Raw genomic sequence first — 12,940 nt, forward strand, 5'->3', positions numbered from 1 at the left:
TCACATGCAACTCTAATATATGCAGAGATATTAGTCACACAGCAACTCCAGGGTGGTCCTGTCACAAAGTTAATCTGCACACTTTGAAAGGTTAAAGGTCGCCCCTCCCAGAGTTTTCTTCTTCTGTAATAGACCAGCTGGTGTGCAGCCAAGGAAACGAGACAGAGAGAGAGATGGACACGGATAGAGGGCTGAAACAGAGTAAAATGCCTTTCAAACAAAAGAAGATTTATAGAAAGTAAATTGCTGGACTCCAAGGCCTTGCCTTCTCTTCTCGTCTATTATCTTCTCTTTCTTCTTCTCTTCTTTTCTTTCCTTTTCTCTTCTTTTCTCTTCTTTTCTTGCCTTTTCTCTTCTTTTCATTCTTTTCTCATCTCATCTCTTCTTTTTTCTTTTCTTTTCTTTTCTCATCTCATCTCTTCTTTTCTTTTTTCTTCACTTCTCTCCTCTCATCTTTTCTTCTTTTAATTCCTCTTCTCTCCTTTTCTTTTCTTCTCTCTTCTTTCCTCTTCTTTTTTCTTTTCTCTTCTTTTTTCTTCTCTTCTCTTCTCTCCTTTTCTTTTCTTCTCTTTTCTTCTTTTCATTCCTCTTCTCTTCTCTCCTTTTCTCTTCTTCTTCTCTTTTGTTCTTTTCATTCCTCTTCTCATCTCTCCTTTTCTTTTCTTTTCTTTTCTCTTCTCTTCTTGTCCATTCTGTCCTCTTCTCTTCTCTTCTTTTCTTTCCTTTTCTTTTATCTCTTCTTCTTCTCTTTTTCTTATCTCTCTTCTCTTCTTTTCTTCCCTGTTTTCTTCTCCTTTTCTCTTCTATTTTCTCCTCTCTTGTTTTCTCTTCTTTTCATTTTCTTTTCCTTTTTCTTAATTCTCTTCTCTTCTTTTCTTCTCTGTTCTCTTCTTTTCTTTTCTTTCCTGTCCTCTTCTCTTTGCTTCTCGTCTCTTCGCTTCTTACATCTTCTATTCTTTTCTTTTCTCATCTCTTCTTTTCTTTTCTCTGCTCTTCTCCTCTTTTGTTCTTTTCATTCCTTTTCTCTCCTTTTCTCTTCTTGTCCATTCTATCCTCTTCCCTTCTTTTCTTTCCTTTTCTCTTCTTTTTTCACTTCTTCTCTTTTTTCTTATTTCTCTTCTCTTTCTTCTTCTCTTATCTTCTTTTCTTTTCTTTTCTTTTCTTTCCTCTTCTTTTCTTTTCTTTTCTCTTTTCTTCTATTTTCTCTTCTTTTCTTTTTCTTTTCCTTTTTCTTATTTCTCTTCTCTTCTTTTCTCCTCTGTTCTCTTCTCTTCTTTTCTTTCCTGTCCTCTTCTCTTCTCTTCTTTTCTCTTCTCGTCTCTTCTCTTCTCTTCTTACATCTTATATTCTTTTCTTTTCTTTTCTTTTTTCTCATCTCTTCTTTTCTTTTCTCTTCTATTCTCTACTCTTTTCTTCTTTTCATTCCTCTTCTATCCTTTTCTTTTCTATTCTTTTCTCTTCTTTTCTTTTCTTTCCTCTTCTTTCCACTTTTCTTCTTTTATTTTCTCTTCTTTTTTCGTCTCTTCTCTCCTCTTCTTTTTTCTACTCTTCTCTTTTTTCATTTCATTTCCTTTCTTTTCTCTTCTATTCCCTTCTTTTTTACTCTTCTCTCCTTTTCTTTCCTACTCTTCTTTTTTCTTTTGTCTTCTCTTCTTTTATCTTCTCTTCTATTCTTGTCTATTCTCTTCAATTCTCTTCTATTCTATTCTTTTCTTTCCCTTTTCTTCTCTTCTTTTCTCTTCATCATAACAATTACACACTTCACTTTTATGTGTGATGGCTTTCCAAAGGACCTGAAGTTAACATCTCAGGGATACATTACAAAAACAAATTTTTACCAGAAAGTTAGGGCCCTATTTTTAACCACAGTATTTCTCACCAGAGGCCTACTGACCATTTCCTAAATATAGATTTCTGAAGCAAATAGTAGTAATATTAAAGTGAAGCTAGACTAAATTAGACATTCAAACTGCTATTCATTAGTGAGTGTAAACTGACCTCAGGACGCCTGCCACGGTTCACATATACACACACTGGGCTGTAGGCTCCACTGCCGCAGATGAACATATGTGTCCTGTTATAGGGTTGAATCACACGCAAGAAGTTTCCACATCCATGCTGAGGAGAGAAAGAGAGATCACTTATTTATTTGCCAATTAGGCTGCACTTAAAAAAATCATTATTTACTCACTGTCGTTCCAAACCTTAATGCTGTTTCCTAAGTAGAAATTTTTTGAAGTACCTTCATACAGCTCTTTTCCATACAATGACATTTCATAGTGACCACAGCTGTAAAGCTACAAAAGACACACAAAAAAACATCTTAAAACTAGTCCATGCGACTCATACCCTGTATTCTGAGTTTTTGAGGTCATCCTAACCTCCGCTGCAGCTCTCAGATCCCATTCTCCATCCCACATGCTCGAACTAGCGCATTTTTTGCAAATTATATTTCAGAGGTTCGGCTGAGGGGATGGTTATAAGCGAATAACGATTTACAGGAATAGTTATAAATCTTGACATCAGCAGTCTCCTTGGCGATCATGATTTCAAGCTCGATTACACTTCCTAGCACTATCTAGTGCTCTGGGAATATTTGAAGTGATAGGAAGTGTAATCGAGCTTGAAATCATGATCGTGCATAGAAACTGCAAGATGTAAAGTAAAAAAGGAGTTACAGTTTGGTCTGTTCCCAACCAAAACCAATTGGATCACTTCTGAAGATATGGATTTAACCACTGGAGTCATATGGATTACTTTTACACTGCCTTTACATGCTTTTTGGAGCTTCAAAGTTCTGGCCACCATTCACTTGCATTGTATAGACCTACAGAGCTGAAATATTCTTCTAAAAATCTTCATTTGTGTTCTGCAGAAGACAAAAAGTCATACACATCTGGGATGGTATGAAAGTGAGTAAATGATGAGAGAATTTTCATTTTTTGGTTGAATTAACCCTTTAAATTACGGCTTCACACAAAGCAAATGTATTGCTTCAGAAGACTTAAAATAGTGCATACCAGACTACTTTTATGCTATTTTAGGGTGATTTTTTTCTATTTGAACTGAATTGTTATATTATGGAAAAGAATTGGGTTTCTTTAAAAACTTACAATAACAGTATTATTATTTTTTTTTTGTTAGGTTTGACATTCTAATATAATTTTAAAGTAATTTAGTACGACATAATTCTGTTAGCATGTTAATACCCTTTTTTCTTCCATTTTGGACACCAAGCTGGAAACTGATAATGCCAGTTAAAATAAGTAGAGAAAATACTGATCAGAACATATAATTTGGGAAGTGAGAGTTTATATAAGGCAAGAATTCAAGGCCTATCTAGGAATCCAGGAATCCCAAACTAAAGTGATGCCAAACCAACTGGACATGATCCATCCCAGAAAAACAGGGTGAGAGGGATGAGTAGTGAAAGAAAAGAAGTGCTGGGGGAGCCGTTTGGAACTTGGCGAACTGTGGTGAAACAGCAGCTGTATCAGCTCTCCTTTAGTATGCATACTCAAGAGCAGCTCCAGAAGAATAACAACACTTCCAACAGCACACACCCTACCATACTCTTCTATTTCTTCCAGCTTTTTGTCATTCATGTATCTTTTCCTGTGGCACATATCAACATTATCCTCCATTGGCTTGTATTAACTGCTAGATTTATGGTGCATAACCATTTTCCTCCGCAAATGCAAAAAAGACATCTTAACAGCTCACGGTTCATGCACAGATCAGGTAGAATTAACAAGAGAGCGCTCTATAAACATGTCTTAATATAATTTACAGCTCTGTTAAAGACAAGCCTAAAATTTTCCCAAATGATTCTGATTGATTCAGTGGTCACACACTGCTGCCCCTGTGGCTGCTGATCCTATCAGGATTGAGGGATGGGGTAGATCCCTGTGAGGGGAGGAAACCTAACAACCTGACAGAGGCAGTGCTTCAAAAAAAGTCTATTCAAAAATAATCTGCAGTGCAAACCCCCAATGTAATGCCAATTTAAACACACAATGAGAGATGGAGAAAGGCTCTAGGATAGCTAAAACAAATATTTGTTCAAATCTTAAAGGGATAGTTCACCTATAAATTAAACTTCTGTCATGATTTCCTAACCCTCTTGTCAAAAACCAAACGACTTAAAATGAACACAAAAGGAGACATTTTAACGAATATTGTGAACAAACTTTTCAATACAATGTCCATTCTGTTCTTAAGCTCTAAAGACAACACAAGTTCTCGCGTGAACACACGTGCCACTGTGAACAAGCTTTACTCAAAGTGCTCAGGAATGCGCAACGGATGTCAAGATTTTCACTGCAAAATTAGTTAAACTACAGATTGTTTCTCACCAAAACCTATCAGACGCCTTCAGAAGACTTGGAATATGACACATGAGTCAAATGGACTACTTTTAAGATACTTTTGGGTCTTCAAGCTGTAAAGTGAGTAAAAATCCACTGCAATTTAGGGTTGGAACGACATGAGGTTATCCCTTTAATAGTCCTATATTTGGCTTCATTTTTGTTTACTCAAAATATTGGTAACACTTTAAATTAATGTTTCATTTATAAAGGGCTCCATTAATGACTAATAAGTCATTTACAAATGCATTATAGTTCATTAATATGCAGTTATTTTAACTTGTTATAAATGCTTAGCAAAAGAACGTATTCATACTTTTATTAATCAAAAACATAAATGACCTAATTCATGATATATGTAAAACTGCAGCAAAGCTATATTATTATAGTGAGAATAAACAGATGGATTTTAATCTCAGTATAATAAGGGAGTTACGATTGTTGAATAAGTGTTATTAAGCATTTATATTCATTAGAGGTAAAATGGCTCACTATTTGCCAGGTATTGAATGAGTCACCCTTTTATGCATGTTGTTATAACCACATATTAATGATTTATAATGCATGTGTTGATGACTTATTAGTTATTAATGAACCCCTTTATAAACCTTTAACAAAGGGAACTTTAATGTAAAGTGTTACAGTTAACATTAGTTAATGCACTATGAACTAACATGAACTAACAATGAATAATTTTATTTTTATTAACTTGCATAAACAAAGATGAATAAATGCTGTAAACAAACATATATTGTTCATTGTTAGTTCATGATTTTTCTCACAAAAACCTATGAGAAGCTTTCAGAAGACTTGGAATATGATGCATGAGTCACATGGACTAATTTTATGATACTATTGGGTCTTTTTTTCAAGACGTGAAGTGAGGACAAATCCACTGCCATACAGGTTTGGAATGACATGAGGTTATCCCTTTAATAGTCCAAAATTAGGCTTCATTTTTGTTTACTCAGAATATTGGTAACACTTTAAATTAATGTTCCATTTGTTAAGGGTTTGTAAAGGGCTTCATCAATGACTAATAAGTCATTTACAAATGTGTTATAATTCATTAATATGCAGTTATAACAACATTAATTAAAAGGGTGACTTTCATACAATACTTGCCAAATAACAATTTAACTTGCTATAAATGCTTAATAAATACACTTATCATACTTTTATTAATCAAAAATATAAATGACCTATTTCATGATTTATGTCACACTGCAGCAAAACTAGATTATTATAGTGAGATCAAAGAGGAGGTATTTTAATCACAATATAATAAGTGAGTTACAATTTTTTAACAAGTGTTATTAAGCATTTATAACATATGATGTAAAATTTGGCAGTTATTGAATGAAAGTCACCCTTTTATGCATGTTGTTATAAATGTATATTAATCATTTATAATGCATTTGTAAATTACTTATTAGTCATTAATAAACCCCTTTATAAAACTTTACCAAAGGGAACATTAATGTAAAAGTGTTACTGTTAACATTAGCTAATGCATTATGAACTAACATGAACTAACAATGAACAATTGTATTTTTATTAACTAGCATTAACAAAGATTAACATGTTTATTGTTAGTTCATAATACCTAATAAATTAAATAATGTTAACGAATCGAACCTTATTGTAAAGTATTACCAAGATTTTAAACCTGCCGTGATGCATCTTAACACAACAATTTTGATATGCCAAAGTGTATGCATGAATCAATTAAAAATATTTTAATTTTAATTTTTGGTTGTACTATTCCTTTTAAGTACATGAGGTTTTAAGCTGGTCCAATACAGCTTTAAAAATTATAATTTTCCTCAGACTATTGTGGCATGGGTGTAAGGAAAAGCTATGCAGTGTATTTTTCTTTGGCCAGCTGAAAACACTGGTCAATTCCTGCAATTCACTTTGTTCTAACACACATAATTAGTGACAGAGGGAAGGTGTGACCTCCCACTGCTACACACAACGGCTGGAGACAGCTTTTACTTGAGGGCTCTGCATCCAGAACCATATGTTTCTAATTCAGCCATGACTGTTAAAAATTTGGAAAAATAAAAGTTGATTTTGACTCATCTCATGCATCTGTTCGTGATTCAGCCATAACGGTTCAAAACAGAAGAATAAACATCGATTCAAAATCAGCTCATGCTTAGTGCTTTCTAATTGGACAAGTTTAATTAATTGCTGTGATTGTAGGAAGAATAAAGCATGTGAAAACAGCTTGTTGGATGCTCACTTCACCAGGCAACAAACAAATGAACGTGTATTCAAGAATGCTGCTGCCTGAACTGTGAATCAGTGGTGTAAAAGAGGTGACCATTACATTCCAGGAGTTTAAAAGTGTCAGTGTTCTTACTGTGGGGTCTTTGCCAGCCATCTGACACTCCTCGACTTTACTGGTGGATGCCGGCCAGAAGATCTGATAGAGAAAAAGAGGATTAGAGGACAGCAGTGAGAAATCTCATGTGGAAAAGTGTTGTGTTCAGCCTGATCTCATGAAAATTATGTGACTGTGGCAACATATTTGCAAAATTATATTGCGTGTTTCCTTACACGTATCACAACAGTTCCAAGGTGAAATGTCCACTATGTGGTGCTAAAGGTGTGTTAAATTTTCTCAGATAAAGATGAGGTTTTTAAGGTTAATTCTATTTTGAGTTTTAAATCAACAAAACCGATGTCCGTACCCCAGACCCCTTAAACCTAAACCTGATGATAGTGTCGTAAAAGCAAATGTACGATGAAAAATGCAATTGCTGAAGCAACCACATCATACTGTGATTCTTTAATGACACTTTCGACTCACGTGTTGACTCGTGTGCTCTTAAAGACTCTTACCCTCTTGCAAAAATAGCATTGTGTGAGGAACAGGGTGAAAAATAAGTGTAAATGAACTGATAATCTGCCGTTTTACTTGTAATTTGTTTGAAACTGAGTAAAAGTAATTGTTGTTTTAGCACCTTTAGTGTTCATTTCACCAAGAAACTATGGCGATAATTACGAGGCATCTAAAAATAATTCGCAAAAATGTAGGTATAATAATGTGGTTCTATGAGACCAGGTTGTTTGTGCTGCACGTTTATGGTGACCAGAAATTATTTCAAAATTCTTGACATGAATGAGCAAAAGAATCTGAAAGAACAAATGAAAATATAGTAAGCCTATATGTTGATTTTAAGTCAAAATGATATTAAAAAATTGACATTATTTTACTTTTTTAATATAAGTTTGTGTTGTTATTGTGCAGTATTCGTCAGTGCATGTAATGTCAAAGAACAAAATTGTCTTCAAAGTCTTACATTATATGAAATAACATGCTCTGCTCTGAGATGATTTTCTTTTTTGACTGATGTCACTAAGCCCTATTATTTTTCAACCCCTTTCCTTCCAACGACCTATGATATAAAGACTGTTTTTCAGTCATTTCTCAATGGATAAAATCAAGTCTCGCTCTACTTTTTTTTCCTTGTTAAATATCCTGTTTCACTAGGAAATATGCATAATGGAAGTAAAATATGTTGTGATTGTTGTTTCATGTTGACTTTAATGTAGCTCAAGTGTATATGTTTAACAAATTAAAACATTACAATTTTACATAATACATTTACATAATAAATGTAAACATTAAAAAAGTAATATAATAACAATAATATAATAAAAATCTTAATTTGAATTCACAAATAATTTACAATTACACATGTTGCCTCAGTTATGCATCATGGCAAAATACTTTATACGTGTTGGGAATTTTGTTTCATGTTGATTTGATAAGAGATACACTATATTGCCAAAAGTATTCGCTCATCTGCCTTTAGACGCATATGAACTTAAGTGACATCCCATTCTTAATCCATAGGGTTTAATATGACGTCGGCCCACCCTTTGCAGCTACAACAGCTTCAACTCTTCTGGGAAGGCTTTCCACAAGGTTTAGGAGTGTGTTTATGGGAATTTTTGACCATTCTTCCAGAAGCGCATTTGTGAGGTCAGACACTGATGTTGGACGAGAAGGCCTGGCTCGCAGTCTTCGCTCTAATTCATCCCAAAGGTGCTCTATCGGGTTGAGGTCAGGACTCTGTGCAGGCCAGTCAAGTTCTTCCACACCAAACTCGCTCATCCATGTCTTTATGGACCTTGCTTTGTGCACTGGTGCGCAGTCATGTTGGAACAGGAAGGGGACATCCCCAAACTGTTCCCATAAAGTTGGGAGCATGGAATTGTCCAAAATCTCTTGGTATGCTGAAGCATTCAGAGTTCCTTTCACTGGAACTAAGGGGCCAAGCCCAGCTCCTGAAAAACAACCCCACACCATAATCCCCCCTCCACCAAACTTCACAGCTGGCACAATGCAGTCAGACAAGTACCGTTCTCCTGGCAACCGCCAAACCCAGACTCATCCATCAGATTGCCAGATGGAGAAGCGTGATTCATCACTCCAGAGAACGCGTCTCCACTGCTCTAGTGGCGGCCAGTGGCGGCGTGCTTTACACCACTGCATCCGACACTTTGCATTGCACTTGGTGATGTATGGCTTGGATGCAGCTGCTCGGCCATGGAAACCCATTCCATGAAGCTCTCTACGCACTGTTCTTGAGCTAATCTGAAGGCCACTTGAACTTTGGAGGTCTGTAGTGATTGACTCTGCAGAAAGTTGGCAACCTCTGCGCACTATGCGCCTCAGCATCCACTGACCCCCGCTCTGTCATTTTACGTGGCCTACCACTTCGTGGCTGAGTTGCTGTCATTCCCAATCGCTTCCACTTTGTTATAATACCACTGACAGTTGAATGTGGAATATTTAGTAGCGAGGAAATTTCACAACTGGACTTGTTGCACAGGTGGCATCCTATCACAGTACCACGCTGGAATTCACTGAGCTCCTGAGAGCGGCCCATTCTTTCACAAATGTTTGTAGAAGCAGTCTGCATGCCTAGGTGCTTCATTTTATACACCTGTGGCCATGGAATTGATTGGAACACCTGAATTCAATTATTTGGATGTGTGAGTGAATACTTTTGGCAATATAGTGTATGTGCTTAATTTACACATTTAAAAAGCAATTGTTTATATATCTATGTAATCTAAAAAAATACCATTTTAATTCTTAAAAAATTTACAATAATATAAGTTATAATTGTTGCAAGGAAGGAGGTCACAGGAGCAGGATCTAAATGCAGCTTCTTTAATAACAATAAAACAGAACACAAGGCAAGATAAACATGGAAACAGGGCAAGAGAGGAAACCAGGTAGTAAAACAAAAGTAAACAAACAGGACTGGAACCAGAGCATGAACAGGGGAGAAACATTAACAACCAACAAAGGTGAACAGAAAACAGGGCATTATATACATGAGGGATAATTAGGTAAACGACACACAGGTGAAAACAATAGGGAACAGCTGGTAGCGATCAGGGCAGGGAATCATGGGAAGTGTAGTCCAGGGGAAAACAGATGACAGAGGCAAAACACATGGCAAACAACAGAGAATCGTAACATAACCCACCCCTTAATGGGCGGCTCCTGACGCCCAAGGAGGGCAGGAAGGGGAGGCAGGGCCAAGATGGAGCCGGAGAATAAAGAATCCAGAGCAGATCAAGCTGGTGGCCAGAGGACCCAGGAGACCAGATCAGATCAGGCAGACAACCATGGGACTAAGGAAACCAGAGCAGATCAGGTGGATGACCAGGGGACCAAGGAAACCAGTGCAGATCAGGCAGACGACCAGGGGACCAAGGAAGCCAGGGAAGATCAGGCGGTCGACCATGGGACCAAGGAAATCAGGGCAGATCAGGCGGATGACCAGGGGACCAAGGAAACTAAGGAAGATCAGGCAGATGAACAGGGGACCAAGGAAACCAGGGCAGATCAGGCGGATGACCAGGGGACCAAGGAAACTAGGGCAGATCAGGCAGATGAACAGGGGACCAAGGAAACCAGGGCAGATCAGGCGGACAACCAGGGGACCAAGGAAACCAGGGCAGATCAGGCAGACAAACAGGAGACCAAGGGAGCCAGAGCAGATCAGGCGGACGGTCAGGAGACCAGGGAGACCAGAGCAGATCAGGCAGACAGCCAGGAGATCCAGAAGACCAGAGCAGATCAGGCAGACAGCCATGAGACCAGGGACACCAGAGCAGATCAGACGGACAATTAGGAGACCCAGAAGACCAGAGCAGAACAGGCAGACGGCCAGGAGACCCAGAAGACCAGAGCAGATCAGGCAGATGGCCAGGAGACCCAGAAGACCAGAGCAGATCAGGCGGACAATTAGGAGACCCAGAAGAGCAGAGCAGAACAGGCAGACGGCCATGAGACCAGGGATACCAGAGCAGATCAGGCGGACAATTAGGAGACCCAGAAGACCAGAGCAGATCAGGCAGATGGCCAGGAGACCCAGAAGACCAGAGCAGATTTGGCGGACAGCCATGAGACCAGGGAGACCAGAGCAGATCAGGCAGACGGTCATGAGACCAAGGATACCAGAGCAGATCAGGTGGATGGCCAGGAGATCCAGAAGGCCACCTCAGGATAGGGACTGGATCAGGAGGCCAGGTTGGCAGCTACAGGGCTGAAACAGGGTCAGGAGACCTGGGAGATGACCACAGTCTAGGGACTGGAGTCATGGAAGGCAGAGCCATAGGATACTCAAGGAGCAGAGCCATGGAAGACATTCGGCATAGGCAGAAACTCGGAGACAACCTCTGTGGTCGTGAACATGGGCAGAGACTTGGAAACGACCTCCATGGTCATGTACAAGGGCAGAGACTCGGAGATGACCTCTGTGGTCATGAACATTAGCAGAGACTTGGAAATGACCTCTGTGGTCGTGAACATGGGCAGAGATTTGGAAACGACCTCTGTGGTCGTGTACATGGGCAGAGACTCGGAGATGACCTCTGTGGTCATGAACATGGGCAGAGACTCGGAGATGACCTTTGTGGTCATGAACATGGGCAGAGATTTGGGAACAGAAGCCCTTCTTCTCCTCCTCCTCCGGGAGGCCAAAGTTGGCAGCGCAGGCTCTGGGACGGATGAGGCTGGCAAAGCAGGCTCTGGGACAGACGAGGCTGGCAATGCAGGCTCTGGTACGGACAAGGCTGGCAACACTGGCTCTGGGACGGACAAGGCTGGCAATGCTGGCTCTGGGACGGACGAGATTGACAATGCTAGCTCTGGGACAGGTGAAGCTTCCAGCTCGTTGGCCGTGGCAGGCGTGGGCATTAACTCATTGGCTGTGGCAGGCGTGGGCATTGGCTCATTGGCCGTGCCAGGCATGGCCGTTGGCTCGTTGACCGTGGCAGGCGTGGGCATTGGCTCGTTGGCCGTGGCAGGTGTAGGCATTGACTCATTGGCCGTGGAAGGTATGGGCATTGGCTCATTGACCGTGGCAGGCGTGGGCATTGGCTCGTTGGCCGTGACTGGCAGAAGTACTGACAAGCTGTGAGGAAGGGTCTTCGTTACCCTAAGCACCAACATCAGTAGCGGATAATTCAACTTGAAGATAAGGGTCGAGAAGGGCTTTGAGCCGGGAGTCGCGGAAGGCAAGGCTAAGACACGGTGTGGAACCGACTCAGACGTGGTTGTAACATGGCATGGAACAGACTCAGACTTGACTGGGACATGGTGTGGAGCAGACTCAGACTAGACTAGTACATGGCGTGGAGCAGACTCAGACTAGACTGGTACATGGCGTGGAGCAGACTCAGACTAGACTGGTACATGGCGTGGAGCAGACTCAGACTTGACTGGGACATGGCGTGGAGCAGACTCAAACTTAACTGTGATATGACGTGGAGCTGACTGTGATGTGGCTGTGACGTGATGTGGCTGTGACGTGGCGTGGCGTGGAGCAGGCTCAGGCATGGCTTGATGTGGCATGGAGCAGACTCAGACTTGACTGTGACATGGAGTGGAGCAGACTCAGATTTGATTGGGACATGGTGTGGAGCAGGCTGAGGCGTTGCTGTGACATAGCATGGAGCAGGCTGAGGCATTGCTGTGACATGGCATGGAGCAGGCTGAGGCGTGGCTGTGACGTGGCATGGAGGAGGCTGAGGCATGGCTGTGACATGGCATGGAGCAGACTCAGGCGTGGCTGTGACATGGTATGGAGCAGACTCAGGCGTGGCTGTGACATGGCATGGAGAAGACTCAGACGTGGCTGTGACATGGTGTGGAGCAGGCCCAGGCACGGCTGAGATGTGGCGTGGAGCAGATTCAGGCGTGGCTGACTCGGAAGCCGGGATCGGGATTGATTGAGGAAGATCTGCTGAAGCGAATGTCTCTAATACCAGCATAACATATTCCTCCCATGTGTAATCTCCGGTCGCCGGCAACTCCCTCCACTGGTGAGCAATGAGACCGATTGAATACATGGACTTCAGGGTTGAATCAGAAAAGTCTGTGTATTTGGCATGGACACAAAACAGACGGGAATATTCTGGGATGGGTAAGTTTGCTCGGGTCAGCTGAATAAAGGGAGCCGCTAGATCCATTTAGTTTGGTCGGTTGTTCTGTTGCAAGGAAGGAGGTCACAGGAGCAGGATCTAAATGCAGCTTC

The 12,940-nt window shown here is 40.5% G+C and overlaps 1 protein-coding gene and 1 long non-coding RNA gene across 2 annotated transcripts in view; both read right to left on the reverse strand.

Annotated features, from left to right (window-relative positions):
- LOC127435439 (uncharacterized) overlaps nucleotides 1-12,940 on the reverse strand; it is a 183,066-nt gene that overhangs the window by 93,085 nt on the left and 77,041 nt on the right. The window lies entirely within an intron of this gene.
- The window catches only part of LOC127435409 (semaphorin-3C-like), an 83,845-nt gene that overhangs the window by 32,631 nt on the left and 38,274 nt on the right, over nucleotides 1-12,940 (reverse strand). The window contains exons 4-5 of the mRNA XM_051688873.1: nucleotides 6,736-6,798; nucleotides 1,999-2,118 (exon numbers count right to left, since the gene is read on the reverse strand). Coding sequence (XP_051544833.1) covers nucleotides 1,999-2,118; nucleotides 6,736-6,798 — 183 coding nt within the window. The remainder of the gene's footprint in view (nucleotides 1-1,998; nucleotides 2,119-6,735; nucleotides 6,799-12,940) is intronic.

Source organism: Myxocyprinus asiaticus, chromosome 45 (genome assembly GCF_019703515.2).
Source record: "Myxocyprinus asiaticus isolate MX2 ecotype Aquarium Trade chromosome 45, UBuf_Myxa_2, whole genome shotgun sequence".
In the NCBI taxonomy this organism is placed as follows: domain Eukaryota; kingdom Metazoa; phylum Chordata; class Actinopteri; order Cypriniformes; family Catostomidae; genus Myxocyprinus; species Myxocyprinus asiaticus.